Below are 13,275 nucleotides of genomic sequence, written 5' to 3'. Positions count from 1 at the left end.
GAAGGGAGAGCAGCGTGCTCTGTGCCGGTGAGGGTTTGTGCATGAAGACAGAAAGGGCCAGAATCTTCAGAGAAAATCAAGTTCAGATACAAAGGCTTCCCATGTCTCTTGCACGTGTGCTGGGCCTCTTTGGGGAAGCCTGGTGGGACCCCCCCCCCAGAGGTGGCGCTTGGGGGAAGGACACATGTCAGGCACTAAGGGGTGTTCTCCGCTCCCCAGCAGGGTAAGGAGGATGGACCCCAAGAAGAGCAACGTGGAGGCTGGCCGAGATGGCTGGGGACTCCCGAAGGGAAGGGCCTCGGGTAAGGTGCAGACAGTGGGTGGGGCTCAGAGAGGCGGGCTGGGGGTGGGGCAGGGAGGAGTGAATGCTGACCCCAGGGGGACTGGTCCCTTTGTGAGCTCAGAGCCATGAGGAACGGGAGACAGGGGACCAGGAGGTCCAAAGTCAGCATCACAGAGCCCTACGGAAGCAGCTCGTCATCGCCGTCATCATCACCCTTTCATTCACACACGGTCAAGTTCGCTTTCTGTGGTGTCCAGTCCTACGGGCTTTATCACATGCACAGGGTCCTGTAGCCACTACCACACTCAGGACACAGAACGGCCCAAGTCTCCCATGCATCCCCTGTGCTCCTCCTTTGCAGTGAGGCCCCCGTCCCTACTCCTGGCGGCCCAGGATCTATTCTCGGTCCCTACAGCTTTTCAGACCGTCTTACTCTGGGATGTACCCTATGTAAAGTATATGGCGGTACCGTATGTTCGGTGAGGTCACACAGTAGGTAATCTTTTGAGCTTGGCCTCCTTTACACCCAATGAATTTGAGATGCGTCCATGTTGTGTCAGTCAGCAGCACGTTCACTTGCATCGCCGAGTCGGATTTCACGGCACGGGTGCACCGCTGGCTGTCCATTCACGCACTGAAGCACAGTTGGGTTGTTTCCAGTTTTGGGCAGTTGCGAATAACGCGGTTATCAACATCCGTGTGCAGGTTTTGGTGTGAACACAGATTTCGTTTGTCTGGGATAAATACCTAGGGGAGGCATTGCTGAGTATCACGGCAGGTCTATGCTTAACTTTGGAAGACGCTGACAAATGTTTTCCGCAGCAGCTGTGCCATTCTGAATTCCCCAGCCGTGTGCGAGAGTTCCGGTTGCTACACACGCGCGCCAGTGCCTGGGACTGTCAGGACTTTTTATTTTCAACATTCTAACGGGCGGGTAGTGGCATCTCGCTGTGGTTTTAATCTGCATTTCCCTAATGCAGACAAATGATGGTCTGGGTATTCATTTGCCATCCCTGGATCTTTGCTAAGTAGCTGTGCAAGTATTCTGCCCCTTTCTAGGTCAGTGGTTGGCTGCCTTATCGCGGAGTTCTGAGAGTCCTCTACACAGCCTGCATTCAAGTCCTTGGTCGGATATGCGATGCACAAATGTTTTCTCCCATCTGCGGCATGTCTCACAGCAGGAGCTTCTTACAAGGTAAGCCAGACGCATCACTCCAGTCACTTGATCCTCAGCCCTCCGGTGGCACCCACTGCTCTTGGAACGGGCCCCCTCCTCTCTGCCCTCGTCACCTCCCTTCTGACAGAGAGCCCTCACCTGCTTCCAGGCAATGGTACTGCTCCTCCCTCAGTGCCCCCCTGGCTGTTTGTTCCTCACACCCCAGGTCTCATCTCAAAGTCCATCCCATCCCCAGAGGTCCTCCCGGGATGCCCCCTCCCCTCCCCTGCCGCCAGTTACACTCTCTCCTTCCACCTTACTTATTTCCTCCACGTACCTCACCACAGTCTGTAATCATCCTCTGCTTACTTTTTCTTCTCTATCATCAACCTCCCTCCAGAACACAAGCTCCAGGGGTACGCGTCTGTCCTGGTCACCACCGTACCCCCAGTTCCACGTGGAGCAGGCGATCCATGAACATGGGCTGAATCAACGCACACGCTCAGAGCCGATGTGCTGCCCTCTCCGTGGGGAAGAGGCCGTTTCACGGACCCTGTGACTCTGGAGGAAAGTAGGAGGGGCACAAAGCAAAGACCTTCCCCTCACAACCGAGGTCACTCCCCACTCCTAAATTCTCCGTGCTAATGAGGGGGCGAGGATAATTTAAATCCACAGATTAATCCACAAGCTTCATCTCAGCTGTCTGGGTCCGCCTCCTCCGAGGCTCTGCTTTTCTTTCTCCCAGCAGTTGCTAACGAGGCACAAAAGAAGAAACGTTTCAAGCTGCACGACCTCTCTTTCAGATCAAGGTGCAGACGGCAGGAAGTGGAAAGGGGGAGCCCCATCATCCCAAACTGGATTACGACCACCGTGATCTAGCTAACTACAGTCCTCCTGCACCTGATCTACAGCTGAGGCGAAAGGCACAGGTCCTACAGGCCGGTGTGTGTGTGTGTGTGTGTGTGTGTGTGTGTGTGTGTGTGTGTGTGTGTGTGTGTGTGTGTGTGTGTGTGTGTGTGTGTGTGTGTGTGTGTGTGTGTGTGTGTGTGTGTGTGTGTGTGTGTGTGTGTGTGTGTGTGGTCTGCATGCACAGGCTCAGGTAGGCGGGCAGGGGCTGGACAACGCAGTCGCGGAGGTGCTGGAGCACCTGATGGCCAACAGTGAGGACCAGTTCGGGCCTCGCATCCACCTTTCAGCCCCAGACCCATCGGGAGCCCCTCAGATGCTGCAGGTCTTTCTTAGCAGCACCTTCAGAACTGCGTCCGGATGCACACAGCCCCTCCCCACCTTCTCCGCTCAGGGCCTCTGCCTGCTGGCTGCCGGACACCCATCTCTGCCGTTCCAGTCGTTTGTCAGTTTTGCTCCCAAAGCGTGTAAATCCTTTATCAAGGGTGTGCAACGGCGTTAGGGCAAATGCCTGGGGCCCTGCCCAGTCTGGTGGGAATCGGTCTTCAAGTGCACGTGTCCCAGGGCTGAGACTCTCAGGGGAGAGGGGCCGGCTGTCCTGTGCACCACACTCACCGAAAGAACTAAGGCCACAGGGAGCCAAAGGAATGGTCTCCATCCACTTGGTGTGCACACTGGCAATGGCAGGGGCTCTGGTTACTCTCTTTTTCTCCTCTTGTACTAATAATCATAACAGCTCACCAGTATGGCGTGCACGCCATGTGCTGGGGACCTCCTCTGCATCATCTCATTTAATCGACACCATAACCCTAGGAGGGAGGAGGGACTATTATTATCCCCATTTTCAGATGGGAAAACTGAGGCACCGAAGACTAAATACCTTGCCTTGAGGTGGAATCTGAACCCTGGTCTCAATAACTCCAAGTTCCATGCTTTTAAAAGCTCTTCATCCCTAGCCTGTGGCTGGGGTAACCTGCTGCTCTTCCAGTAGCAGAAGGTATTTCCCAAGTAAAATGCCCCTGTTAACTGGGGGCCTGCAAACATCAGGAGGCTTTTCTGTTCGGACCGGGGACCCCGGGCTTCCTCTAGGAGAGTTCATGTAAAATCAGGATGAGAGCAAGCTTCAGAGACAAGGAGACTGACACCCAGGGAGGTGAAGAAACTGGCCAAGTAGGCCCAGGGGAATGAGACCCCACTTCAGAGCAGGGCACCGCAAGGGCCAAGTCACAAGATGGGAGACTCTCTTCATTTGTAGAGACCTGAGGAGAAAACCACCTCCACCCGATTTCCTGGCTCTGCCAGCTTTTCCAAGTTCCCGGGTCACAAACTTCACTTACACAAGACATTGTCCTATTGGATCAGGGACCCATAAATGTTTTTTAATTTATGATTTTTTTTTTTAAAAAAAGAGGATGTGTTATGTGGAATGTCAAAGCTGTATGGGGCTCAGAGACCGTAAATCTGAATATGATTTCATAGATGAGGAGACCGAGGTCCAGGGAGGTCCCATGACTTGCGTGATGCTCTCCGGGCTTTGAGCCTGGAGCAAATCTGGAGATCAGGATCCTGACCCCCACGTGCCCAGGGAACAAGGAAGGCTGCACCAACACAGGCCACAGCTGGAGCTGAGCCCTTCCATGAGGATTTCCTCTCCTCTGACTGCCTCTCTCGCTGTGGGTGCTGGCTTTGTGGTCCCTGCCCTGTAAGCTGGGAGCCGCTCCAGCCACTGAGAACCTTCCTGCCAAGATGACCAAACCTTTTCCCTGTACCTCCCAAGATGATGCTAGGAAAAGGAAATGTGACGAGGAGCCCACACATCGAAAGGACATCTCTGAGGCTTTTACGCTTTTGTCCACTGCATGGACACTAGCTTAGAGTCAGGAAGGGGTGGAGGTCCCAGGCTCCTAGCTGTGCAGTGACTAAATCCTCAGACCACCAGATCGACACATACACACATGTATACACACACACACACACACACACACTATGAAGCAGTAATGACTGTCCAATCCCAGCCTTCATCTGGACACTGGAGCATCAGACTGTATGACTAAGCTCCCAGCTGTACCAGCAAGATTTAAATTTTCACAATTTTAAACACACACCCCCCCTCTGCCCAGTTTTCATCAAGAGAGCCATTATAACATAAGGCTCTCCCCTCTAAAGGATAAATCCTAGGTCACCTGTGAATATCCCCTTTCTCAGCACAAGAGCAGGTCACTGTACTCATTTCTTTTTCTCCCACCGCCCTGGTTCTCAGCCTTGGCTACACATCAGAGTGGCTGGGGAGGCCAGGGCGTGGCCCAAAATGATCGATTCCTCCCCAACCCTTGGCAGAGCTGCTGGAAGAAACGGGTGGATGGGAGCGGCCAGCAAGCCCTGGCAAAGCTGGTGTGGACCATCTCAGGCTTCTGCCCACTGCCACCCGCATCTTCCGAGGACTCGGGCACCTTCTCAGCAGCCTGCCATCAGCCATGGTGACCGTGGACTTGAAGGGGGCAGGTCAACGAGGGAAGGAAGCAGGCCGCTCTGAGCGGGGGCGCTAGATGCGGTGCGTCATTTCTTCATTCTCATCACAATTCGGTTCACGGGAGACTCCTGGAATGTCTTTATCCATCACAGATGGTTTGGGGAGATGATAAATTAATATCGTTTAAAGGGAGGCATGGCTGAAATGGTTAAATGGTAACGTCTTCTTTGCCGGCTCTAAAGAGAAAGGGGCCCAAGTCCATAAAGAAGACAAATGGTAAACAAAACCGCCTATCTTTTGACAGATTCCAGAACGAGTATCATTCACACACCCTTCCGCAGAGAAAGGGGAGAAATTCATCTCGTCTGACTTTGTATAGGACAACAGCCCACGCCATAATGAGGCCTTCCCAGTGCTGTGAAATCGCGCTGAATAGCGGAGAGTGCAGCCGCCTGCTCCCTGGGCATGTTGATTACAGCCCTTTGTGTGCACCGGCCCTGCCAGCCCCAGTCTGGTAAGCTAGGGGAGGGGAGAAAGTACCCAGCAAATTTGTTGCTGTGAAACTTCCCAAATGGGGGAACGGCATAATGACGTTTGGGATGGAATACCCTTGCTCCAAGCTGTCCTTGTCTGGGTCCACCCTGCTCTCAGCTGAACAAGGTCGGGAGTCAGCCAATCACCAGCAGTGTATGGGTGGCCTCAGCCCCTGCCCGGGGCTCCTCCCAGACCCTGGGAAGTCGGGTCGGGGGTGGGGGTGAAGGGGCCCCAATAGCCATTCCCAAGCACCCTCAGGTCAACGGCCAACTTGAGTCAAGAGGCGCTGCTGGTTTGTCCCATTTCCCCATGAAATGCATCTGAAACAGAGCAAAGAAGTACAGCCTTCACCCGAGAGCTACAATGGGGCCAGGGCTGGGGGTGACTCCACATCTCCATGATTTTGGAAGCCCCTGAGAGCAAAGCATGCTGGGACCAAATGCTTCCACTAAGGGAACCATTTCCTTAAACCATCCGGCCCTGGGAAGACAAGACAGTGGACTCCTCGGGGGCGGGGTGATGGAGAGACACCTGTCTGAAGATCTCAAGGGTACACATCCCCCTGCCGGCATCTGAACTCCTACAGCTGGTTCCCACCAAGATCTCAGGGTCTTTCTTTGGTGGGGGAACTGTGGATTCAAAGTTCCCACATCCCCTAAGGGGGTGACACCAGGAAAAAAAGCTGAGGGGAAAGAGCTGGAACTTTCAACAGATGACTTCCCTCGCCAATGAAATGGCAAGACCTTTCAGGTCACATTCTCCTTCTCACCAATCAGAGAGCAGATCTTTCAGGCATTGTATGTTCTCACCAATCACAAAGCAGGGCCCTTCAGGCAATGCTCTGCCTCACCAATCAGGAGGCAGAATCCTTGAAGCACTGTCTTTCCTCACCAATCAGTAGGCACTGAGAGTCCCGCCCTTTCCTGCCACATTTCCCCAGAAGGATAAGCAAGTGTCCTTCTGAGCAGATTCCATCCTTACATTTTCTCCTCTTCCATGGGTTCTTCTCCCAGCGTTCCCACCAAAGTAGTTGCTGTCCAGGGCTGGGAGAAAGGACCCAGCCACCGAGGCTGGCCAAAGCATTTGGAATAAGACAGGACCACACCCTCATCTGCCTGCATCTGTCCCTCCTGGAAACCAGCAAAGGAAGCCGGCAGCTCCACACCATTTAACTAGAGTGGCAGAGCCCTGTAGGATGATCTGCAGGTTCCCAAGACCCTGTGGCCTCCTGACAGCTGGCTCCCAGCAGTGAAGGGCCACACGCGGCCCTCATCCCTCCCCACGGCAACAGAGGAAAGGGAGAGCAGGCAGATGGCAAGATGACCAAGGCCCTGCTCCTTCCTGACTCTCCAGGGGACGTGCCTTTCCTGCTCTGACAGAAGAAACTGGTACGGCAGGAAGTGACCACTGCCTTTCCAGACACAGCCCAGACCTTCTCATCCGCGGGCACAGGGCCGCCCACCCGACTGGCCCCTGTTGATTAAATTTTCTTGGCCAAATCCCCACGAAATCTTTGTGCAACCAGTTGTTTACAAGACCCTGACTTCAGTTTCTTCAGTAGAAGAGAGACAACAAACACTTGGGCACAAGGCGTTGGCTACCTTCCAACTACATTCTCTGAAAACCCAAAGCCCTCCTTCCATGGTGCCCCTGCCTTCCTGCCACCGCAGACGTTCCTTGGATTCCCTTTGCCCAGGTCGCTTTCTCAGTCCCTGCTCAAAGCCTCCTGGGGGATTCTCACCTGATCAGTTGTTCTTTAATGTGGAAACAGCCCAGCTACCTTTACGCTTAAATTTCTCTCGGCAACCACCAGAGGCAGCCTTAAGCCCACGGATCTGGAAGGAGAGCTTGCTTGTGTGTTGGAAGCCATCCTATTCATCTCTGCTCATTTGGAATCCAAGGGATTTCTCTAGGAGGAGACAGACTGGGAAGCTGTTTTTTGGAGAACAGCGTCCTGCACAAGCAGGGCCGGCTCACGGGCCCCACACTCAGAAGGGCACGCGCTTGGTTGAAACTCCGCTTGCCATTTTGAAATTCTTAGCAATTCCTGAACAAGAAGCCCCGTATTTTCATTTTGCACCGGGGCCCACGAATTATGTAATCGGTCCTGCACACAAGTGCCCAACATCTGGTGGATTTCCTGTTAAGAGGACGATACTTTGGCTTCATCCAAGGCTAAGCAGTGGCCATAGGAGAGTTTCCCTGCTGCAGCTCATCATCTGGGCATCAGTCTCCCATGGCTTGTGTCTCTCCGGTGTCAGGGTCTTTACAGACCCATGTGAGGACCCCAGCCATGCTGGCTTGTGGCCCAAGAACCCTAGAAGATAAATATGTTCTCAGAAAGCCATGCTCACAGGAAGCCGTGGCGCTAGGCCTCACGTTTTGGACCCGGAGAGTCCTGGTTCCTGGAATTCCCAAAAGCAAATGGGGGTAGGGGGAGAGCACGTCTCCCCTCCCCCAATGTCACTAAATTCCCTGGCATTTTTATCAGTTCCTCTGAGTCATCCGACCATCGCTTCATTTTTGTTAGTGGGAGAAAACAAACAGCAGAAAGTTAAAACATTACTGCTTGCTTCAGTGAACAAAAAATAGAGTCCCCCATCTCCCTTTAATTTTTTGTCCTGAGAAGTGAAACTATTTGCAGGTGGATTAAATGTTCCTTCTGAGCCCCGCCCCCCCCAGCCCCCCAGTTGCCGACATCACAGTGAAGGTGCGCATCTGTGTGAGTGTTGGGGGCTGGAGGCGGGGGGAGCGGTGCGCACACATCCAAAGAAATGCATCTGCTTGGTTTTGGTGAAAGAGAGTCCTTTGTGCCGACGGTAAGCCCGTTGAACATGACCCCCGCCCTGTGGTATGCGGCACACCTGTGCCGACGGAGGGGGCGGGGCGGGGCCCGGGAGCCCTGCACCCTCGCGGGGACCCCACCTCCTTTCTTCTCCCGGAGCCGTTTCTCCACTGCCCCTTTGTTCCGACTTACACCTCCAGATACCTGGGAGGCGTGCGTGCGTGCGTGCGTGAGATGATCTCAGCGTGGGGACTAGAAAAAAGAAACACCAGAGGAGAAGGGTTGCGGGGGGAGGGAGGGGGGAGGGAGGGGCGGCCCAGGCCCGCCCCGCCTACCTTTGCAGGCCTTGCGGTGGGTGATGGGCTTGCCCAGGTCGCGGTAGTAGCCCTCCTTGCAGTAGTGGCAGTGGCGGCCGGCCGTGTTGTGGCGACAGTTGAGGCAGACGCCTCCGCTCTTGCGCCCCGACAGCTTGTAAAGCTCCATGTTGAAGCGGCAGCGCCGGGCGTGAAGGTTGCAGTTACAGGCTACGGGAGACAGGGACGCGGGTCAGGAGCGGAGTCGGGAGGGGCGCCGGAGACCCCGTCCCCCCAGCTGCCCCTCCTCCACTGCCGACCCTGAGACAGCCTTTCTTCCGGGAGCTTTTTCCCTGGCTCACCTGTTTGCATTCATCAGCGGGTACTGACCACCTGGCAGTACCTGAACCGTCGCCAGCCGGCTGCTTCCCTCTCCAGTGGAGAGGGTTCATTTCCTTCAAAGGATCCCCACTCCCCCCGGCCCACACACCCATCACACGAGTCAGAGCTGGGAGATGCGGCTGGCATCCTCCTTGTGCCCAAATCCTGCTTGCTGTGGGCTGAACTGTGTCTCCTCCCACCCCATTCATGTGCTGAAGCCCGAACCCCAGAACCTTGGAACGGGGCTGTATTGGGAGACATCTTGGTAGAGGACCTATCTTGGAAATGGGGTCTTTAAGGAGATGATTACATTAAAATAAGGGCATAATAAGGGATTCCCTGGTGGCGCAGTGGTTGAGAGTCCACCTGCCGAGGCAGGGGACGCCGGTTCGTGCCCCAGTCCAGGAAGATCCCACATGCCGCGGACCGGCTGTGCCCATGACCCATGGCCGCTGAGCCTGTGCGTCCAGAGCCTGTGCTCCGTAACAGGAGAGGCCTCAACAGCGAGAGGCCCGCGTACCGCAAAAAAACAAACAAAGGACATAAGGGTGGGCCCCAGTCCCATCTGACTGGCGTCCTCTTTTTATAAAGAGGAAGTCTGGACACGCAGAGAGCTGGCAGGGGTGCAAGTCAAGGAGAGAGGCCTCAGGAGAAACCAACCCTGCCCACACTTTGCTCTTGACTCCAGCCTCCGAATTATGAGAAATAAACGTGTGTTGGTTAAGCACCCCGGAGGCTGCCAACTTATCACCGCAGCCGGAGCAGACACTTGCACTGCTTCTGAGCAGCGCCTCTACCCACGCACGCTCCCCACTTCCCTGAGCTCCAGCCACTGGGCTGGACTCCCCTTTTCCCACGCCTCCTCCTGCCACTGAGGGCTCCGGGCCCCGCTGCACCGTCTCCCCTCCCACCATCAACTTGCATGACTTCCCACGGCGTGGTGGCCCACACTCCTGGCTGCTGGGTCCTCTGGACAGGCCCTTAGCTCCTCCCCCCAGCCCTCCTCCTGACTAATCCTGCTTCCCTCCACCTGTTCCCCACATGCTCCTCTGGACTCAGCACCCTTTTCCCTCTACTCTGACGTTGTCCCCAGTCTGCCTCGTCCACCCCCCACGGCAGTGCCCACCTCTGTGCTCCTGTCTCCCAAATCCACATTGCCGGCTTCTGCTTTGGGGACTCTATGTGGACCCTAAGGCGCCTTCCCCAGACCCATTCACTGCTCTCCATCCATCAGGCCTTGGCCCCTCTGTCACCTGAGCTGAGCCCTCCAAGCTCCCGACACTGTAAGCAGAGCAGGAGTTCTAAGCACGTATCTGAAGATGTCCAGCACCTGTCTAAATCTTTCAGTGGCTCCCCACTGAATAAAATCTAAATCATTTAACACGGCCTCCCGGGCTCTGAATAAACGGGTCCCGCTTCTCCCCGCGCCCCTCTGCCGTCGTTCTGATCACTCCCCTTTCTCCTCTTATGCTTCAAGCTGTATCAAACTTTGTCAGTTTCTGGAGCATGCCACGTGTGAGGACCCGTCACCTGTCCGCTCTGTGGCTTTGCATTTGCCCTTCCTTGCCTCCTTGGACCCTCTGCTCTCAAGCCCCTTCCTCATCTGCCTGCATCCTTCTCAACCTCCGTGTCTTGGTTTCAATGTCACGTCCAGGCCCATCTTCGCCTCCGGCCAGCCTGGCTTGCACTCAGGGGGGTCTGAGCTCCCTAGGGATCCAGCACAGCCCCTACACAGCCCTCTTCATATCACCCTGTGACACTGTTCCTTGCTTCCCCTTTAGGCTTCTGACTCCAGGATGCCTCCAGCTTAAATCTGGCCTAATCTCGCTCACTCTAGGACACGATTTGCCCTTGCTTTTGTGCTAAGCTTGCTTTAAATCGCATTTTATGTAATTGTTAAAGAAACACACGCTTAATACCAGACACTTGAAAAACAAAAGCAGAAAGGTAAAAAAAAAACCACACTCAAATCTCCACCCACTGCTGTTAATACTGGGTCTCTCCTTGCAGGCTTTAATTAACATTTGCTCAGCTGTGGAGCTATTTAATTCTTTCCTACACACGTGGATCATACTTGTACCTCTCGCTTCCAAGCCAATCTTCTCATAATGATGAACATTTTTTTTTATGTCAGATAATGTCCTTCATAGTTTTGAAAGTCCTCCACTGTATGCATACACGAAATGGGCTCCTTGGAATCAGAAGCGGATGCAGTTAAAAGCACGGTCTTCCCAGGTTGGGTAGTTATTTCCAGTTTTTCACTATTACAAACAACACAGTGGTAACCACCTGTGAACATGCACATCTGTACTCTGCTCTGATGACTGTCGTACGGTAAATTTCTCAGGGCAGAATCGCCAGGTTAAATTTTGGTGTTCTCAACTCGGGATCTCAATTGCCCTCAGGAAACGCTGTCCTAGTTTACTCTCCCACCAGCAGGATATGAGAGTTCCTATTTCTCCACACCCTAGAAGAGAATAACAGTATGCATTTGGTATCAGCATTCTTTTTTTTTTTTTTTTAGCCTTTGCCCATTCATCTGGAAAACACACACACACAATTTTAATTTGCATGGCATGTCTTTGATTACCAGCGAGACTGGACATTTCTCCGTGTTTGTTTTTCTATTTATATTTCTTTTTGTGTGTGTATGCATTGCCTGTTCATGCCATTTGCCCAAATTGCAAAAAAGGTGGGTTCTTTTCTTACGATGTCTAGTGCTCTTATTATAGACGATGGATTAAAAACCATTTGTCTTTTTTATATCCGAGCTGCAAATATTTCTACCCGTTTCTTATTCACATATTACTTTTGTGATTTAAAAAAATCTTGCCTCTGTAATTTTTCTCTCTGTTATGACAAGCTTCTTTAAATATTCTTGCTAGAATCACCCTCCAAATCACACACAGTTTACAAGCAGAGATGGATGAGGGCTCCGGAGGAGATGCTGTGTGTGACACAAGAGAAAAGACCTCAGCTTATGCCTGAAGTCTGGAAGAAGCATCCAGGAGCCAAATTAAGCCAGAGAATGACCCCCAAGAGCCTTTCAAGTGTCCCCTCATCACCTCCAGCCCTGGGGGCTGAGTTCAGTCAGGTGCAAAGAAAGTTCAGCTACGCCCTGCCCACCAGCACGGGGAAAGATGCAAGTTCACTGTCACTGTGGAATCACTCGGCCAGACTAGGGTGAGAGGGGGCTGCTCAGAGGGACCACCGAGCCAGTAAAGAGGGGTCCAGGACAAGAACCCAGGTCTCCTGGCTCCTGGCCCACTGCCGCAGAGGAAAGGACCCACATCACTGGAAAGAACAGCTGGCCCTAGACTACAGCTTAGCATCTGGATCTTTCCTACGAGGACAGAAGTCGCAGGGATCTGGAAGAATCACCGGGGCGTCACTTCCTCAGGCCTTTCGGGTACGGGAAAGGCCTCAGTAGCTGCATCTTCTGACCCTTCTCGGAGGCAGATGCTAAGCCTGCATCCGCATCTGTAAAGTCAGTCCAGCTGTTCCCCATTCCCTCCTCGGAGCTCAGCACCCCGCCTTCCCCACCCCAGGGGGAACCTCTGGTTGGCATCTCTCTTCCATATGCACCTTACACCGGCAAAAGCTCTTCCCAAACAACTGGTCACACAAAAGAAAGCTCAGAGGCCGAACATCAAAAGACAGGGCTCCCCCCCCGCCCCCGCCCTGTCCCCCTCTTCTTGGAGCTGTCAGGGGACATCAGTGGCAATTGCCCACGCTCAGCCTCCTGCAAAGTATTTTACGGCTTGTTTTCTTTTCTCTTTGTTTTATTTTCTCTGCACAAATGGAAAAATGCGTCAGGCAAAGCAGCTCACATCTGGATCTCCTGGCTCCACACAGGGTGTCGCCCAGCTCCCAGCCTGTCCCCTGCCCCTTCCTTGGAAAGACACCTTAATCCCTCACGCCTTCCTGTTTATCTCCTGCCTCTCTTGGAGGCAAAAATATTGGGTATTAGTTTCATTATCAGATTTCAAGGCGGGAAGGAAAGGGCAGCTTTGTGAGAACGAAGAGGTCAGCCCGGGAGAGAAGGGAGGGCAGAGGGCAGCACAGCTTATAAGGAGCCCCTCGAGGTGCTGCGTCCTGTCCAGGGGTCTCCCAGCCACCCAGAGGGAGCTGATCTGGCCTGGCCCCCAAGCTCTGTGCCCTCCCCTTCAGCTGTCACGTGGGGATCACCAAGGACACATCACATCACTGAAATGGCTGCATTTCAGACCCAGGGGCAAAACGTGGGTCAGGAGAGAGGGAAGCGAGCGCCCCATCCCCCCAACCAGAAACCTGGCAGGGAAAGGGGCCCAGGAGACTTTCCTCTCCCCTCAAAAGGTCCTCTAAGTCTTCTTTTAACATATGCCTGTCACCGCCATTCCTTAAGAGTCTACGAACTTCTCCCACCTACCTGGACTGTCCAACCCCCTCACTACCCCCAGGGAGTTCAAGCAACACACATGCAGGTGC

The 13,275-nt window shown here is 53.8% G+C and overlaps 1 protein-coding gene across 2 annotated transcripts in view; it reads right to left on the bottom strand.

Moving 5' to 3' along the window:
* The window catches only part of NTN1 (netrin 1), a 200,145-nt gene that overhangs the window by 55,438 nt on the left and 131,432 nt on the right, over positions 1-13,275 (bottom strand). For both annotated transcript variants that reach the window (XM_060290120.1, XM_030861423.3), the window contains exon 3: positions 8,470-8,658. In XM_060290120.1, the coding sequence (XP_060146103.1) occupies positions 8,470-8,658 (189 nt within the window). The remainder of the gene's footprint in view (positions 1-8,469; positions 8,659-13,275) is intronic.

This window comes from Globicephala melas, chromosome 20 (genome assembly GCF_963455315.2).
Source record: "Globicephala melas chromosome 20, mGloMel1.2, whole genome shotgun sequence".
In the NCBI taxonomy this organism is placed as follows: Eukaryota; Metazoa; Chordata; class Mammalia; order Artiodactyla; family Delphinidae; genus Globicephala; species Globicephala melas.
Note: the sequence above shows the minus strand (reverse complement) of the source record. Positions and strands in the feature narration are given on the sequence as shown.